The 19,424-nt window shown below is 42.8% G+C and overlaps 1 protein-coding gene across 7 annotated transcripts in view; it reads left to right on the top strand.

Annotated features, from left to right (window-relative positions):
- The first annotated feature begins 6,487 nt into the window (after positions 1-6,487).
- BTRC (beta-transducin repeat containing E3 ubiquitin protein ligase) overlaps positions 6,488-19,424 on the top strand; it is a 115,667-nt gene continuing 102,730 nt past the window's right edge. For 3 of the 7 annotated variants that reach the window (XM_036385981.1, XM_054515642.1, XM_036385977.1), the window contains exon 1: positions 6,488-6,596. In XM_036385981.1, the coding sequence (XP_036241874.1) occupies positions 6,549-6,596 (48 nt within the window). In that variant the 5' untranslated portion in view covers positions 6,488-6,548. Of the gene's footprint in view, positions 6,597-19,128; positions 19,165-19,424 lie in introns of those variants that run through there. The other 4 variants (XM_036385983.2, XM_036385979.2, XM_036385984.2 and 1 more) reach the window with 3 other exon arrangements.

The raw sequence follows: 19,424 nt of genomic DNA, 5'->3' as shown, positions 1-19,424 counted from the left end.
GAGGTATCCTCCCTTGCTTGTCTAACCCCTGGTTGGAAGGCTTCAAATGACAGAAGTGTTCAAAGTAGTTGCTTGTGACTCTTTGGTGCCCTCTTTGCCCATGGCTACAGGCTTGTATCTCTGGGTTCTTCATTGTCCTGGTATCTGCTGCAGGTTGCAAAACTGGTACCATGGTTGTCTTTCACAGGAAGGTTAGAGCAGCAAAGGGAGTGTCTGAGATATTGGGTGATGGAGGAAGAAGGTCTTGTGATGCCTACTCTGCTCTGAAGAGGATTGGTAGGAACCGGGGCAGAGCAAGGCTGCGTGAGTCATTTCCTAAAGGGAAATCTTTCCTGTGAGGGCCTTTTGCTTTCAAGAGAGGTGTCCCTCTTGGGAGTATTTTCAAGGGCTAGGAAAATCTCCTTTTCTGAGTTCTCCTTCAGACATCAAAGGACAGGAAAATGCCCCATAAGAAACGGGGTGCACATGAATGAGTGGGTTAACTCTGCAGGCAGGATTCCAAACTCCTCTTCTGAGCAGTGAATGATGCTGTAGCAGCAACCTCCAAGAACTGCATGTCTGTCAGCTCCTGGAACCCAGGCCACTCTTGGACTTGTTTGGTCCATGGCAGAGGGCAATTGCTTTTGGATCTATGCATTGTAATGTGGCTCTGTGATATGGAGAAAGGCACAGTCACTGCAGCAAGTGGGCTTTTGCCAGGAAAACTCTCTTATGTGCTTACTCTGTAAGTCAAAAGTATTTACAGGAGATCTTGCTGCCTGTAACTTAAAGCTTTAGCGAAACAAATTGGAATTGCCTTCTGGAGGCCATTGTTATAAATTACAGCCCCAACATCTGTCCACAACTGCAATGTCTAGACAACCCGTCTCGGCTAGAAGAGTGAGCGAGGGGGTGCTGTGATCACAGTGGGGAGGGGAAGCAAAGGGTTTGTGCTGGGGTTTGTGCCAAGCACCCTGGCTCATGCTGCCCCTCTGCTTTTGAGCATGATGCTTAAAGCAAGGTCCATCCCAGCCTGGCCAGGAGGGACTTCAGGGGCATTTAAGGTAGGAGGAGAAACGTCTGCCTTCCTCCATTGCAGATTGATGCCAGCATCAAACTTGGCCCTTGGAAGTCTTGACTGCTGTTGCCTCATTTATTGCATGTTGAAGGATGTGAGAGAAGGCAGTGCCTTCAGCCAGGTTTGTTCCTTGTTTCCTTGGCCCCTGTGCAGCACTTTCGATAAAGAGGCCAGGCCCGTCAGCTGAACGATTGTATTTTTTTACAGTTCCTAGCGAAAACCTTCTCATTTATATGTAAAGTAGCCATTAGTCATAGCTCTGTTCCCTCACACTGCCTGATGTACAATCACATTTTGCAGTGGATGAATCTTTCCACACAGCTGCTCTGCTATGAATAATCCGTTGCTGGGCCCATAAATCAGAAAAAAATCATGCACCTCCTTTGCCTGATCCTTACACAAAGTCATATATTTTACATGAGGACAAACTAAATATTCATGAGGCTTTAAAAGGCTGTTCTGACTACAAGGTACTTGTTGGGGCTGTTTTTGTTCTGTCAGGTCAGGTTTGGTGGTTTGGGTTTGTTTTTTGTCCTTGTAAGAAGAAATCTTTCTTTCCCCTTTGCCACTCTTCAGGCAGCAGCACTGAGCCCCCAGCAATGCTCCTCTGGACTCGTGTTTGCTGAAGGACTGATGAATTTGTCATTGCTGCTGTGTCAAGGACAGGCTGATGGAAGGTGCTGCAAACACGAAAGGACACATCCCAGGGGAGGTAGCAAGGCCTCAGAGAGTGAAGGAGCAGCTTTAAGGGTAAAGAGGCACTTCCAGATCTGTGCCGGGGCACTGGGCTGGCTGGGAGTTGGGGTGCATGTTTCTGTATGTGCCTCAGCCTGGTGCTCCTCACCGTGGCCTCTGGCAAGACCATGGAGACTGGGAATGCTGCTGAACAGTTGGTCTAGTAGCTGTGTAAGAATGCTGTCACCCTGAATTATTTTAATTCATATTTTAAACAAAGCACTTATGGAGTCTATGGAGAGGACTGGGACCAGGGCTTCAGCATCTTCTGCTTCCCAGTGGCCAAGTGAATCTGGTGGGGGAGCAGCACCATGCAGCCACCAAGGTAGGATGGGAAACTGGGAAGTGAGCTCAGATTTAATCTGCTCAGGATCCCTGTTAGGACTCCAAATTCAGGATCTGCCCTGTCCAAGACTCTGCCTTGGCCATCCAGAGCAAGGGATGATGATATTAGTGCAGGGAGGGCTCTCAACGCCCAGGAGGATCCAGAGATCCTGACAAGTGGGAAGACAAGAGGTTTTCCACCTTCTATTTGCTGAATAAGCAGCTCCCAATAACTGGGAGGGAGCAGTCTCATCCTTCTCTGCCCTGGTCCGCTTGCCGTTACAGGAGCTTTGCCATTTGGGTAGTCACAAAAAAAAAGCCAGTTTGACTTGCCAGCAAAGTGTTTAGTTAATATTTCCTGAGTATAATTTTCCTGTCACTATAGTCAACTAAACCAGCTCACTGTGCTAGCAAACAGGTTTTGGAGCCAGCAGAAGGTGAGAAGAAACACGTGGCTGTCAGAGACAGGAGAGAGGATGCAGCTCCCCTTTTCAGCAGCACAAGGGATACAATCAGCTCAACCTGTAAATGTTAATCTACAGAGTACAGTGCTGAGGTTTCTCTGCAGACAAGTCTTTCTGGTCATCCCCTCCATACGTGCAGCCTTGCATGTCTTCTTGTACCAGGTAATGAGTACTGTCCTGCTCAGTGAGCATAATTCATACTGTGTGGTCTGGACTCCCTCCCTTTGCTCCTGCATGACTGAGTGTCCCTTTGTCCTAAAAGACCCTTTGCCCACAGGCTACAGGGAGCCATTCTGCCCTCAGTTTCCTCAGGCCACTGCACACCAAATGCCTTTAGCTGAGATGCCAGTGCCCTGGGGGAGACATGCCACCATCAGAGATCAGCTAGGCTGGAGAGGCTCAGCTGAACCACTGGGATGTTTGTGGTTGCAGGGGTCCCTGTCACCTTCTCACAAGCTCCTATGCTACCGTGTGTTCAGCACTGTGAAACACAGCCCCAGCAGCAGCTGCTGCCACTGCTGCTGCCAAGTTCTTGCAGGACAAAGGGAACAACAAAAGATTCTTCCACCAGTGAACTCCCTTCTTTTCACTTCCCTTCCTTTTTGCTCCAACTTGGAAAGAATGAAGCCAAGGCACTGCCAAAGTAGAGGAAAACAAGGCCAAGCCCACACAGATGGCGACTCCACAAATTTAATTTAAAATCATCCTTTATTATTCAAAATTTAAAAATTCAGGCAATAATGCCCAAAGGAACTGCACTGATTAAAGTTCCCTAATGTTTCATGGCCAAATCTTGCTGCTTCTACCACGGGTCACTGGGACAAGAATGGAAACCCCTCTGGAGTGCAGAGAAAGGTAGGGCTGTACCTGCTGTAGATCTCTTAACCACTTACTTACTGACCCAATCAGCTTCATTTGGAGCAAAGCACCAGCTGTTCCTTACCCAATTAATGACTGCCACAGCAAATTAACATGGCGTTACACCAGGCGTGGATGTGGTCCGCAGAGTCCGGAAGGCACAGAGCAATATGCTAGTGCAAAAATAATCACAGCAATATCTTTACTGTTAGGTAGCATCCTTCATCTGGAAGGATGGTGAGGCCCCTGAGCACTATATGGGCTCGTTTCAGTGCTCTGCAGTAAGGGGGTGGAGGGCAGGGAGGGGGAGTATGGTTGCTGTTTCAAGGAAAAGTAAAGAGGAGCTGGTCAGGGCAGCTCTACTGTGGCAGAGACAGCACTGACTACACGTCCAGGTCCTGCAATTCAAACAAATAATTGTTTGTTTGGTTGTAAATCTGCTGAAGTGTGCCTTCTCCCTGCCTTATACACCACAGACCTCTTCAATTGGTCTCTTTGCCTGCTGTGTGATGTGAAACCTGATGGTATCACAGCTTGGTGTGCTGACCAGTCTCTCCTCTGGCCACAGAGAACATAGCAAGCTGGTGGGTGCAGAGCTGGCCATTCAGCTGCAGGGAGCATCCCACAGTGGGAAGGGGCCACAAGGTCAGGCTGCAGATGCAGAGATCCAGGTGAGGTTCCCACAAGGTTTTACTCCATGCTCAGTGCTGCTGAGCCAGGTGCTGTTTCTCTGAGTCCTTCCTCAGTCACTCTGTGCTGTGGTGGAGGCTCCTGCCCTGTCCCTCTGCAGTGGTTCTGCATTGTGGGGTCCTGATGGCAGTGTGGCAGAATAACCAAGCCATGACCTTCTACCACCAAGTTTAAGTCCAGCACCTAAACACTCATTAGTTTTGGCTCCAGAGAGTTCAGGGACATTAATCCCCTGTAAGTTACAGTCCAGACAGATCAATCAGCCTGGAGGGCTTTGGGACACTGGTGTCTAATGCTGAAGCATTACACTTTCCAATTTTCCAACAATTAGGCCGGCATCAGATATTATTGACAAATAAACCATGCAATCAAAGCCCTGAGCCTGCCATGCTGCTACCAGGAGGATCCATTACAACCCAAGCCAGCTGCAGGATGCCTGGAGGAAGGAGACATGGGAGAGCCCTGCCTCAAGCACCAGCAGCCCCTGCTTGCCTTCAGTGCTGTTACAGGAGCCCTCCCTTTGTAATTACAGGATTCCCTCATTATAATTACTGTTATTTATATAATCGTGGTGAGTGTTTTCAGTGCTGTCAGCAGTCTGGAAAGTGCCCAGCCCCACTAGAGCCAAGCATTTCAGGCATTTCACTGCTAAGAGTCTGGGCTCAAAGCATGACGGTCAGGAGCATGGCTGGGTCGGTCCAAGAACGGCAGCCTCTGCTCCTGGTGACATGGAAGCTCTGTTTGGGAGACTTCTATGCCCTGGGATTGCAGAGGGAGAACATCAGGTTATCTCTTCCTCCTTCTCTTAACCCACTGCTCTGGAAGTGTAGATCATGCCAGCATCACACCCTGCAAAGGCTGACATTCCCTGACATTCCCTGTCACCTCTGCTGGGTCAGTGGCTGCAGCAGACACTCCTGGCACTGGACCATGAGGCACCACCTAGTCACATGGCCCTGGGAGGAATCCAGTAATGGGCACATTCTCTGCATCCTCTGCTTTCTCTCTAATCATCCTGCCCGAAAATCTGGAGGAGATGGAGTGTTTAGAGAAAATGAAGGAAGGCACTGGGACTCAGGAGATACAGGTTTTGTACCTGCCTCAAGCTTCACTTTTGTTCCTGTGTCAAACAAGGGAATGAAAACAATGAGTTTGAGCTGCATATGGGCAAGCAAGCACTGATGTTTGTGGCTGGCTTCTTTGCATTTACATAGGAAGAAATTCAGAGTATCTCACTTAAAATGCAGAGCCAAATATATAAATGCAGCAAGGAAAAGAACCCAAGTGTTTTACTAGATGACAAATTGGCTAGAAATCAGTGATGTGTTTGCTATAGAGAAATAAGAACTTATCAGGGTCTTATAGTTGGTATTAAAACTACAGGAAGCAATTCCTCTCTGCTGCTCCATATGAGGCAGCTTCAGTTTTTAGGCACTAGAAAAACTGGAAAGAGATGAGAAATTTAATACAGAAGAGGATTAGAAACAATGGTTGCCACGTGAGCTGGTCTTGTAGGGTGTGCAACGGAGAAACAGAGGAGATATGGTAAATATTGTTCTGTCTATATGCAGCTGCTAGTCAAGGAATGCTGATCAATTCTTTTTTCTCTTTGCTACTTAGTACAACAAAGAAAACTTGGTCCAATTTTCAGGGAAAATTGATCTAGAAACATTATTAGAAAAAGGGCACCAAAGCAGCACGGGAGGCTTTTTATGTAGAGAACGGCCTCAAACAAACATCTCTCAGTAATGATGTCAGCCTACTCGATCCATTCCAGCGATGCAAATTGCCCTGTTTCACATCCCCTGCGGACCTTCGGTCCGGTAACTTTTCCCCAGACATTTCTGGCACCCAGAGCAGGGGCTCAGTTTAGGTTTACCAGCAGCAATCGACTCCAGCACGGAGCGCAGCCGGAGCAAAGCGTGGCAGCAGCCGAGCCCTCCTGGGGGGCACTGGAGAGCGCGGGGCTGTGACTCAGGAGCCAGCCGCACCTTCCACCCCGGGACGGTCTGGAGCTGGAACTGCCCACACGGCACCTACAGGACGCGCCTCTTCACCGCCCTCCTTCTCCCGCCCGCCCCGAGCGGCCGCGTCCATCCCACCCCGGTCCGCACCTCGCATCCTGACACGTTACTACAACCCCCGTCGGCCCCCTGCACTGCACAGAACGCATGCACCAGCCGGCTCCCAGCGTGCCCCCAAGTCCGGACTCTGCCGGGATTTGTAGTTTTATTCAGCAGGTCGAACCTTTGCCAGGAACGTGGCCGGGGACTCCATTTCCCGTGGGCCTGTGGAGCGGTGCATGCGCCGTGCGGGCAGCGGGGCGAGGTGGGGGGGCGCGGGGCAGCGCAGGTTCCCGTCTGCGCTGGCTGCGGCCTTCACTGAGCGGGGGGGCGGCCCCGGCCCGGCCCCGCAGGACGATGGACCCGGCCGAGGCCGTCCTGCAGGAAAAGGCGCTCAAGTTCATGGTGAGGGGCGCGGGGTTGGTCAAGGCGGCGCGGGAGGGTGGGCACCTCTGTCTGTGGATGGCTGCGGGGGGGCGAGATGGAGCGGGGGCAGTGGGGAAGGGGAGCCGGGCCTCGGGGCTGGGCCGGGCCGGGCCGGAGGGCGCTGGGCTGGCGGGCGGGGGAAGGCGCTGAGCGGGGCCCGGGGAGGGGGCGTCCGGCCTGCGGGGCGGGCAGTGAGCAGGGTCCCCAGATCCGGGCACAGGGAGCTTTGGGAGGAGGGGGAGGCGGCTGCGGGTGTCATCTGGGAGCGGGAGAAGTTAAACTGGAGTGAGGCAGGACCTGGCAGAAGGGCCCACAGGCACCGGCAGCCTTTGCGCATGTAATTCTTGGATTTTTTTCTTTATTTGTGCTCCTTAGACTATCCTGCTGTACTGCTCACCATCCCTCTGTAATTTTGTTTATCCTCCCATTCTACTGCGAGATCTCTAAATACTGGCACTTGAATGTTTCACTTGATGCTGCAGCAGCATACCACTGATAGGGACTGCGGGGAGCACGTATATTGTTTAGGTTTTGAGTTGGCCTTTGGTATGGAAAACAGTACACGGCATCAAGATGCTCTTCAAATATGGCTAATCTCCATAGATTTGAGGCATTGTGCACTTAAACTGTAACTTCATTCTTTTTTCTTCATTTGTTGATATTTCTAAGCATTTTGGCTAGAAATGTAAAAATTAGAAATGAAAACAAAGTGTTGCCAACTAAATTGAATGTAAATTTCAGGTACCCCAAACTGTCCTTTCCCTAAGGATATAATTTTAACGACTGGCAACACTTGCTAAAAGTTTGTTTTGGGTTAGTGCTTCTAGTGGCACAGAATTAAACTTGAGCTCATCAGGAAGAAGGAATTCTATTAAATCTTCAGAACATATGCCCAAAATGAAATTGAGGAAACATTAGCTGCAAATTTTAATTTCTAATTGAGCTTCGATACACTTGTTTGGCTTTTGGATTTTAATCTGGAAGAACTTGTTTCTCTCTTGGGACTTTTTGATCTGTTTGCTAGTAGTCTCCAAGTTTGCCAGATTTATAGTCTCAGCTAGGTGAAGTGGAAAAATGTATGGACACCTAAATCAGCAAGATAGCAATTAGTAATAATGAATGGCCATCTTTGGTGTGGGATTGGCCAAAGGAGTGTCCCAGATCTGCCGCACTTGTGTTTGGCCAAGCTTGGTAATTACAACCTGCCTCTAGATAGTGAGTTTCACATCCCGAAAAGTTTCTGCTGAAACATTCTTGCCTGCTGCCAGGCAGCATTGTGAACATGCTATGCTGACTTCTCATACATTACTTTTTTCACCCCCTGTGCTAAGATTCTCATTCAAGGGCTTAGTCCAGGTGGTTTGAGGTTGTCTGTAAGATTGGGCCTGGAAGCTGAGGGAATCCCTGCCCATCCTGCAGCTGGCAGGATGATGATGGACTCCAGCAATAGATGGTATAGATGGACAACAATGGATATTGATGGACTCCAACAATAGAGCTCCCTGACACTGGGGAGAGGCCTGCCCATGAGAGGAAGCTGCTCTTCTGGGATGTGCATCTGTTAAGAGCACCAGATAAAGGGAAGAATTATCAAGAGCAGACTGCACTGAGAGCTAAAAGCTAACCCACCTTCTTTCATGTTTTATTAAAGTGCCTCTTGTATGCAAAATGCTTGTGAAAGATGTGAAAGAGTTCAGCTGCAGTGAAAGATGTGACTTCCCTCTGTCCACTCTGAACTTTTTAGGGTTTTTTTGCTTACAGGTTGAGAGGAGAGGAAGCAAAGGTTTTGTTAAGCACATCCCAGGCTTTTGCTTTAGTGTGCATCAGTCCAGAACGTGGCTCTTCCTTTAATTCTGCTGATGAAGTGAAGTGTTTGTCAGACTTGGGGGGTCTTCTGGTGTTCCTGGCAGGGTGGCACAGATAGATACATCAGGATAAGTGAGGAATCAGTTGCAAGTATCATCTTGGCCCTCCCTGGAAGTGTCTTTTCTGGGCCTTGCAGCACTCAGAGAGTGCTCAGGCACTGCAGTAGTGGCACTGGTACAGTTATCCACACAGAGGTAGCAGATCAGCTAATGCTGAATCATTCACAGTGGATTACCTTGTCCATCAGAGTGTGTGATATGCTTCATTTGCATCTTCTTATTAGGTGGCTCAGAGTTTGGCTAGAGGTGGGCTTTGCTATTAATTATTGATTTTCCTGAGAGCTTCCCAAGGAGCATTGTAGGTAAATATTCAGATACATTTTAGAGGTATGAGGCCTATTATCAAAGGCAGGAGAGAGTTTTGATTTTGATATGTATTTGGGGTAGGTTTCATTTCATATTGAAAAGCAGCCCTCTAGGTGGTGGTTTGGTTATGCTTCTCTAGAAAATAATGTTTTTTCCACTTAAAAATGTCAGGACTTAATTTTTGACATTGACTTTGGGCAGCCCTTTTGAATCACAAGGTAACAGGCAAGATGGACCTGGTGATTTGATTTTTATTTTAATGTCCAACTCTAACAGAAAAATGTAATGGGAAAGCTTCATCCAGTGCTAATAGTATGAATGAAATTATTTTTCTTTAAAGCAACTATATTTGGTGTTTTGAAAGACAAACAGTACTCTGTTGTTTTTCTGTCTGCTCATGTCTGTGCAACTTTTTGGTGGAGTAGAAGGCAGCTGCCTTCTCACTTGCTGCTGTTGGCTGGATTACTTGCCAGTGAAGCAGTATTAAATGCAATATTGCATTTAACTGATATCTGCTACAATTTCTGGTTATCTGTTCTCAGGTACAATATGTATAATCTAATATTTTAAGGTTTAAGTAATTTATTTAATTTCATTTGCTTACTCAGTTTATCTCTATGTCTTAATAAGACCTACTTTATTCCAGATATTAAATTGCTGTGTATTAACACCACACAATACCAAGCAACTCCTCACAAGGGAAGACTGTTTTTGCTGGTGAATGAGAGTCTTGTATCATGCGTTCTGCACATCATCTTTCAAAAGTTTTGTTGGTGTTTTTAGTTTTGTTTTTTTTTAAATGAAAGATGGTTCGTAGGTTTAAAGATGATCTTTAAAATTAAATAGTCCAGTGTTCTGCAGCTGCAGCAAGGATTTTACCAGAGTGGAACCCGTCTTAGTTCACTTCAGCCTCTTTTATTTTTTGTACAGTCCTGCTGATGAAAGTACACTCTTTATAAAGTACAGTGTGTAAGAAACTGATGCACAAGCTGAAGAGAAAGTGGAACGTGCCCATTAACCTAAAAAAATGCACACAAAAGTCCCACCCAAAGCCCCCTGCCATAGACAGCTCTGCTTTTATACATTCAGGAATATGGGATTTCCATAGTCAGTCATTTACAAAAGAACAAGAAATCGAGGTGCTCAGTAAGTAACTTTCAAGTTTGAATAAGTGTTTGAAACAGTAGATACAGTAGTGAAAGTACAAGTGTGATAGGCTCAACTGAGACTTTGATTAAATGTCATATAAAATAAACTACATAAGCCTGCATAGAATAGTAGATATTTTTTCAAAGTAGCTTCAAATGGTTCTGTTAAGTATACGAATGTTCTGATGATTATCTTTTTAATTAAAATGAGAAATCTTTGTTTAAAGTGGCATTCTTTTTTACGGCCTGTTACAGTCTCTGTAACAATCATTTCTTAAGTCTGAACGTTTTTAATTCCAGGAATCCATTTATATAAAACTATGTTTAGACTTAATTAAGGAACGATTCTTACAAAGCTTGTAAATAGCCAAGAAAAAAGGGACAGAAAATAAAACTGACATTCACACTTAACAGAATGATTGTTACAAGGTATGTAATATGCTATAAAAATACAATAAAGCCCTTTTTATAAGAGTTCATATTTTTTGTTCCTCATTTTGAAAGGTATTTAAGAAAAATATCAAAGCTCTATGAAGCGACATCTGTTTTCTTGAATGGACTAGTGACAACTTCAGTTGTGTTTAATTAGCAGTGCTTGGAACAGTACCTGACCAGTTTGGGGTCCCATGTAGGACCATTTGAGAGGCAAAAGCTTGATACTTAACAGACTTTCACTTTCTCAGGCTTTATGAATTAATTAATTTGCAATAATTTACCTAATTTCCTGGCTCAGGAATAGGAAGAAGTCAGCCTGAGTGTTCTTTGTGGTTTTTTGCTGTTTCACCCCCAAAATACCATTTTCCTTTTGGTTTTGGATGGTCAGATTCTAGGAGTTGCTGATGGGCTTTCCAGTTTCACAGGAGAGCCAGAGCCTTCTGGTTGTGTTTTAAGATTCATCTGTGGGTTGTTTTTTTGGTTGTGGTCTTTTTCTTGGGAGGAGTTTTTTTTGGTGATTGTCTTTTTGGTTTTGGTTGTGAGTTATTTTATTTTTTAATGAGGGGAAACTCTGAAGTTCATTAATTTTTATATTTGCATGTTTGTAGGAGCTCCCACATAACTGGCAGGTAATATAGCAAAGAATAGCCAGTGTAATGGAAGGCTGAAAGGTAGTGAAGTTGGAAATTTTTTTCCTGCTGTGTGCATGTATATATATATGGAACAAATGGACAAAGGCTTATACTTTAAAAGAGGCTCTGCTTGCACTGAACCTATGTCATTCATGGTGTCAGTAGGACCAGAATTTTTAAGACCTGTTATTTGTTAGCTATTTAAAAAAAAATCTTTCGAGAACTTAGCAGTCTTCCCAGTAACATATTTGTGTCAGGGACATTGTGGCAGAGAACCCTTGGGATCCAAAGCAAGGAAGTCATGAAAGCAGTGAGAATAATTTTGTAAGCTGGGATAGCAGAGCATTGCCTCTTAAATGTGGGGTTGCAAATCCTGCTTGAATATTACACACGCACTTACCAGTTTTCCCAATGGTACTGAAATAGCATCCTGGTTTTTTGGGTGTTTGTTCGCACTAGTATATTGTATGTAAAACATTGGTTAATTTTCTTCTACCCCAAACTTCTTGCTGTAGATTTTTCTGCACTCGGTGCAGGCCTTTGGTACTTCAGTAACTTCACCCTTGCTTCTCTGGCAATGTTTCATTTCAGCCACTTTGCTCCATTAAATGTATGCAATTAGAAAAGCAAATGGCAAATTTGCTATCGCATCACTGAAGTATTTAGTTTCATAGACTTAAAAAGCCAAATTTGTTGCACCATGCTCTCGTCACTGTAATATGTACTATAAACATCAGAGAGAATAGGCTGACCTTAATATTTGCTTCTCAGACTAAATCGCCGCCTTGCAGCAGTTATTTCCCACTGAATAAAAAGTTTAATTTCACGCCCTGATTAGTGCTAGTATGTGCAGGTGGATATTTATTTTATGCAGCTAAACTAATCTGCCTTGGCAAATTATTTGCCAGTCAGCAGAGCTATAATTCCTCTTGAGTATTTGGTACTAAATTATCATTCTCATTAGTGAGATAAAGCAGACTTCGTTCTAACCACAAAGTTTGGTTAGGCAAAGGACTTCCTAAATAGTCTTTGGAAGATACAAGATGTGCAGTGGCCTCAACATTCTCAGTATCCTAAAATGATTTGTGATATACAAAAAGGTGATGAGGATTTTAGAGGAAAAAAATACAATTATTCCATAGTTGTGTATTATGTCTGGAGATAAGGTAGGAATGTACAGTGTTCAGAGATCACCTCTTTAAGAGGTGCCTAATGAAAAAAAAAATCAAGTGGTCATCTTTGGTTGGCCATGAAAATACTCCAAGCTCTGATGTCTGGGCCATAAATGAGATGAAATATAAAGTTATGTTGTTTTCTTCTTTATTTTCAGTGCTAGCAGCTTCTGAGGTAGCAGAAATAATGACTTGAGACAAAAAGTTAAATGGTTGAGGAAACTTCCTGGTCCGGTCTCATTTAAAATTCACACTCTAAAAACATTTAAAGTGGGGATCAGAAAGTATTTCCTGACATAAAAATGTTGAGTGGATATGTTTGTCAAGTGAATGTGTTCATCCATTGTTTTGTTTTCTATGAATTTTACTTTTTGATAGTTTGTTTGCATTATAAAACATGTTAATGAAAGATACTTATTTTCTGTTACAAGAAGAGTAATTTATATCTGGAAATAAGAATTCTCACTAAGTGGGATCCCTTCACATAATACTAACTTGGTTGTCATGTATTCTTGTCATATTCATTTTCTCGGTGATTACTGCAACAGTATTTAGGGTCACATTTAAGACCAGCAAAACCAGCAAGCTGAACAACTTGATTTTTTGTATAAAAATTTTCCTGCTAAATTCATCAATGCAGATGGAATCAGCTGTTTTCTCACTTCCTTGTCTGCTGGTATTGCATCATCTTAAACTCCATGCATTTGTGTAATATTTAACTGTCCTTAGTAGCAAGCTTAACTGGTATTTCCAGTACTGAGTGTTTTCTTCAGTCTTCCTCATTTCTTCCTTACAATTCAGGAATGCTCAACAAGGTTTATTCTTTATACATTTTAAGTGTTTTTGCACAGAAGGGCTGAATCCACTGTGTGTTCAGCTGTGGAAGCTGGAAATTAATTGTAGCATAGCAGCGTCCAGTGGCTGCAGCTAAAGAGTTAGTGCTCAAAATACAATTAATAAGCAATCAAACATGAAGCTGTTTCCCTGACAGGGTACTGATTAGTGCTGTGAAAAACTTCTTCATACCACAGAAATGGTTGAAAATAAACATCCTGGGAGTTGCATTAAATATTTCCTGCTTATTAAACAACATAGCTTTCTAATGACAGTTTTTCTGAGGTGCTGGGGAGCTCTGGTGTTGGACAAATGCTGCCACTGCTTGCAGAAAGAGAAAGCTGAAGCTCAGAAATTTGCCAGGAGTCATGGACTGGAGGAATTTGTGTCGGGTGATATGGTACACTGATAATAGGAGGCAGAATACAAAGAAACCAGTTCTTCTAATAGCTACCCTTGTGCTTCTGACCATGTTTTGGTTAATTTTACAATTGGCTAGCCACCTGTTAAGATAACCCATTTTATCATTAAACAAAATTAATTTTAAAAATGGCTTGAAACTGTCTGATTTTAATGGGATCTGAATATTCTTAGTTTTAATCTGCCTCATGAGGCTTGTCTTTCTTCTGGGAAGTACATTGTTACATCATTAAAATATCATCCCCTACTGAGAGAGAAATCGGTCCCATTCACTAAATGGCAATGCAGAAACAATGACAAGTATTTCTAAAAACTGCATTAAAATTCATTTTTTTCTCTTCGATGTGCAAGTTCCGTGGTCCCATTAAGCAATGGGTGCTCAGCCTATTTGCCACTGTGCATGCACAGCCAGATTTGTTAGCTGGGGTGGCAGAAGGGTTCAGAAGCAGACATGATGACTTATAGTTTTAAATTGTTTCACTTTTCCACAATGATTTTGCTTGGAAACAAATGATTGATCATAATTTTGTTCTCTCTAGCTACTTCTGGTCTTCCTCTGTACTGAAAATTGAGAAACATCTGATTTAATTTTCCTTCCCCCACTGCTAAAACAGGGTCTTGTGCAGTCATTTTGATGAGAGCAACGGAAAGGAGAGAATGAGGAAGAATGGGAAAGCTCAGCAAGGGGCCTTTCTAGTCTTCTTGAGGGAAGGACAGAAGTGTTTCCAGTCTGTGGGCAGGAGACATGCAGCCTCTTGGCAGAATACATTGGAGTAACCAGTTTGGACTAGAAACAGCAAAAAGGCCTAATGCTGGTTTAATTTGCTTCATCCCATGGTGAGAAGGGAAAGGTTGCAGGGGCATACTACAAAGGAATGAAAAAGTTTTTAAGTACAGTTTTATGTTAGCAGAGCAATAGTAAGTGTGTTCTTTTAACAGTAGTCTAGATGGACCTATCTATTTCAGAAGCACCTGAAGAAGATGGTAGAGAGGCAATTTGGATAACAACAGCCAATGCAGAACTCTGGTGTGAATTTTGTCAGCTGGCTTTGTGCCCTGGATGGGATTTTTCCATTTGTAGGAATACTTGCTCATGATATTTCCACCTTAGGACACAGTTATTCTTACCGAATTGTAAGAATTTTTCTCAAATATAGTGGGATGGATGAAACACTGTAGAGAAAGGTGATGGGAGTCTTTGCTTGGATACTAATCAGGGCTGGATTGTCTGCTGACTAGAAAAGAGTCTGAATGTTTCCATGCTTACCCATATAGGAACCAGAACAGTCTGTAGTTGTTTCAGAGAAAAATGGTCTATCATGAAAGTCTGTCATACAATGTAGTCAGTCTCCCTCTCTACACACATCATCTGTAATTTATTGTGAGAGCAATACAGAATGGAGCAGTGTTTATGTGGGAGTTGCTTTTAGTTTATGGATAGTTGGCCTTGAATCCTGTCTATTAGGAAGATGTTGGCAATTCTCCAGGGGGGTTGTTCATTGGGACTGCCCAATGCCCTTAATTCCTTTTTGCCAAAACTGCCAGCGTGATTGAGAAATGCAGCCAGCTATCATTCATCTCCTGCAAATTAGAACAATGAGAAGGGGGTGTAGTCTCAAGAAATGATGGATTGATCTTGTTTTAGAAGATGAGTCTTAGAGGCATCTCAACAGAAAGAAATCCAAATAATCTTAGCAGCCTCTTCAAACGTGACAGAAGGTGTTTCCTGTTGTTAATATATTCAAAAGGAGAAAAATCTGCATTCCCTATTCTTTTTGTAACTTTTTCCTTTTTATTTTTCCTTCTCTTGACTACGATGACTCCAGTGAAGGGTATTGCTCTAGCACTTTGTTACAGCTGTTGTTATAAGCAAGCATAAATACCCTGCAAGTTTTTTACTGACAAAATATTCCTGTAGTGTCTTCACCTTAACATAAGAATTTAGGTGGGGATGATAAAGGGCCCATCAGTGAGAAGACGTGTCGGTGTTGGACTGCAGTAGGTCTTGTGGAGCATGGGTTCAAGTCTGATATTGGCAACCAAAGTACTCTCTAAAGCTTTCACAAACTAGTGAAAGCAGTTGCTAAGTGGAATTCTCTTTGCTATGCCATTGCAGAGCTATTCCAAATTTGACTACTTTGAAAGTCAGAATCCTAGTTCTTATTGTCCTGCTTAAATCCTTTCATGGCTAATTCATTCTCATTAGTTCATATGCCAGTGTCCTTGAGCTTAAACAGCTCTCCTTGTTCCCCTGTGTTCATCTGCAGATTCTTGTGGAGAGCAATCATATTCTGCTCTGAGCTGGATCTGGTCAGGCTAAACAAGCATTCTTTAATTTATTTTTCCTTCTGTTGTAAAACATTTCCTGGAACTTTTGATCATCTTAGTAGACCTTTTTAAACAGCTGCAAAATTTGATTAGTGTTCCTGAAACACAAATGATCAGAGCTATACAGAACATTCCAGGAAATATTTTATGGATTCCTTGTGCTAAAGCAGTGATCCTACTTCCTCTCTTCTGGGAATTTTTTACTTTATACACTATCCTGTAATAGTATTTCCCATTTATTTCTGTGACCACATCTTATGGGTGAGCCATCATTATCTAATGAGTAACATATCCCAGGGCCTCTTTCCCTCTTCTCAGTTACTGAGTTCCTAATTTATAATGGAAATAATGTAACTTTTTGATTTATATGCGTCATGTGTCACTTCTGTTACCAAATCTTCAGGATGCTTTGTCCTATATATTTATGATGTCTCTTTAATTTCATTAGCACATTGGTAATTCTTGAGTATTTTAGCCATTAGAGAGAATATTTAACATTAATTTCAAAAATAAGAATAGATTTCAACAAGGGTCATTCTCTGTACAGCTTAATGGTTCCTTTTTCAAAATTGCCTGTGATGCTTTACAATTTTTAGTTTCTTAGCCTCCTTATAACTGCAGTATTAATCCTAATCCTCTTAATTTTAACTAGTAACTTCCTACATGTCATCTATCAAATGCTTAACTACTTCTAATTTGTCTGGACTTCAGTGATCTTCTTAAAGAAGAAGATTGGGTTAGTCTAGCACTAATTCTCATTTGTTCTAAATTGGGAGTAGATTTACTTAGCCTCCCATGGTGACTGTTTCATTTTGGCAATAGTTATCAGTACTCAATCTCAGTAGAAGCCCTTTGTTGGGAGACAGGACATCCTGTTGTTATTTGGCTTTGGTTTTTTCTTTTTTGGCCAGCCATTTCTGCAACATTTTAGGTTCACTCTGGTTAGAATTACAGATGGTTGTTCTGTGTGAGGATGCTACCAGGGGCTGCCCATTAGGTGTCTTCAGCTGCTGCTGTTGCCCCTGGTTCATTCTGGCATTGCAGTCCTCCAGGACAGAAGGTGATGCTTTGGTGTTTCTTGGTTGAAGGAGGAGTTTGCTCTAGTTGAGCCAAGCAAAGGAATATTTGAATCCTATGCCAGGAATTGAGAACTGTCATGGAGCTGAACTTGGCACAGGGTATTTACATAAGGAAAAGAAATTTAATATATTTTGGTAAGTTTTTGAGGCAATTAGTTACATATTCCAAGTTACTTCTGATGGGTGAAAAGGTCCTACATTGTAATTGTAGCATAGTGCTTTGTAAGGGAAATGTATTTGGACAGAACAGCCATTCCTGCAAAGAGGAAGTGTTTTGGTTACTTTATTGAACAGGAAAATGTTTGGCTAGTGCTGGAGCCTGCTCAGAAGACAAGAGCTCAGTAGCTAAGCAGAAAATGTGGTGGAGTGCTGAAGTGTGCTCTCCAAAGTGTCTTGTTCTCTTTAGAAAAAAATGGTGTTCCTTTTACAAATTCATCTGCTTAATGTGTGAACTGCAGATTTCCTTCCAGGATAGTTGGTACAGACCTATAACCCATCTCTCCTGCATGCTTTCTTGACTGTTACCTAAAATTCAGCAGGAGATTGGGAAGGTGAAAGTTAATACTGTAGGTTCTTAGGCTGATTATGAGATTGTCATTTTCCAATCTCAATTTTGTTTACCTTGGCTGTATTTTTTTAAAGTACAGGACTTTCTATTCTTGATGCGCTGAATTTTAGTGAAAAATTAGAATCCAGGTGAGGTCTCTGACTTTTCTAAGGACTTAGAAAAAAAAGACACAATACTTGGAAGGCAGCAGCTTCATTTTGTTGATCTCTGGACTAGCTTCCAGCTGCTGTTTTATACATAAAAGCTTGCACTGTGAATGTCACTGTTCCTGTTGATACTTACCTGGCACAAAGTCAGGAAGTAGCATGAGAAATGGTCTTCACCACAGATCTTGCAGTCTTGAATGAGGCTGGATATAGCATTTGAATTTCATACTTAAAGTGTCAAATGGTTGTGAAATCAAGCATGGGCACAAAGAGAATCTCCACACTGCTAGAGTAAGCAGGTTTGTGGATCTTGCTGTTACTTTGTTCAGAGATTAATGGAGTGCTGTCATGGGTCTCCATTTGGTTTTCAATACCTTAGGTTAATATTCTTGTGAGCCCTAAAGAAGGTGTCCAGGTGTTTCATGTTACAGAAGTAGTTTACCTCGTTGCTGCTGCTCTTGAAGGATATAAAAAACTCTTGCATCTATTTATCTGTCAAGTTGTATAAATAGACCCTCTCCAGTGGGAGTTGGTTTTGAGCTGATCTCAGTCGAGGAACTCAGTCAGGTTCATTAAAGAGCTGGAGTAGCCATGTTCACCACGTGCAGTGAACTCATTAAGTTCACAGGCAGTCAGAGCCTACTGTTTGAGAGTGCTGTGTCCTTCTGAAGGAGCTTGTATCAAACTGTGAGACCTGACAGTCAGCTGACTCAGTGTTTGTTCCTTCTTTCTACAAAATCTCACAAAGGACACACTTAAATATTAGCAACTTAAGCTTTTAAGATCAGATAGCTCATGGGTTTTTCTCCTAATAACAATGAAAGATTTTGAAATCGTGTTTGGTTTTGTTGAATTGAAGTCCACAGATCTACCCCTGCCTTATTTTGAGTATTGCTTTGGGCAGTAGAGTCAGGGATCTGTTTGGGCCATGAAGTTGTATCTTCTGTAATAGGAATTCAGTTTATTGCTGTAATGGATGCAAACTCATTACAAGTTCTAGGCCACAGGAGATACTTTCCTTTGCTGTGGAAGTCATCTCAACTGGACAATCTTCAGTGCAACTGGCCATGTCCTTCCATGTCAGTGACTGACAGATCTAATTCTGCTTTTGTAGCTGACAGCCTGTTAGTTAATGGAGTCCTGAATATTGTTACTCAGAGGCAACCTTCAGAGTATTAAAATGCATTATTCCTGTTCCTCACTTGATAATTATCAAACAAGGTGTTATATCTAATGAATTCAATGCTATTGTCAAATAAATACTGTGTGTAGATCATGACTTAAAAGAAATGGTAATATAAGTCACTTCATTATTGCTTTGCAGTGATGGAGAGAGATGGGTTTAGTTTGCTTGTTTAAATCCCATGTGATGGAAACCCAGAGTGAATGTCTTCTCTGAGGGAACAGCAAGCATTATGGGTGATATGATCAGATTAATAAGATCCTTAGTACATATATATTTCATATAAGTCTCAATTTTCTCCCTCCCTCATTTCTTCTTACATAGAAGCAGATGAAATGGAGAAGCAGCAGTATTGCCTTGGAAGTACCATAGTAGGTTTCCTTTTATAATTATCATTCTTGACATATTTATCCTTTCTTATGGAAGTGAAGATGCAGATATTTAAGAACCCTTCTTGCACAAAAAAGCCCAATTTCCGCTCAGTACTTAATTAGCACTTGTTTATGACACAGCATCTGATTTGATTTTCGAAACAAATTGCACAGTAAAGAGGCTGATATTTAAACTGTATAGTAACCACAGCTCCAGCTGTGACTCAAATCTTGTAAGCCTTCAGGGGTTGTGTTTAGGC

The sequence above is a fragment of the Molothrus ater genome, chromosome 8 (genome assembly GCF_012460135.2).
Source record: "Molothrus ater isolate BHLD 08-10-18 breed brown headed cowbird chromosome 8, BPBGC_Mater_1.1, whole genome shotgun sequence".
In the NCBI taxonomy this organism is placed as follows: domain Eukaryota; kingdom Metazoa; phylum Chordata; class Aves; order Passeriformes; family Icteridae; genus Molothrus; species Molothrus ater.
This window is presented reverse-complemented; position numbering and strand designations above follow the sequence as displayed.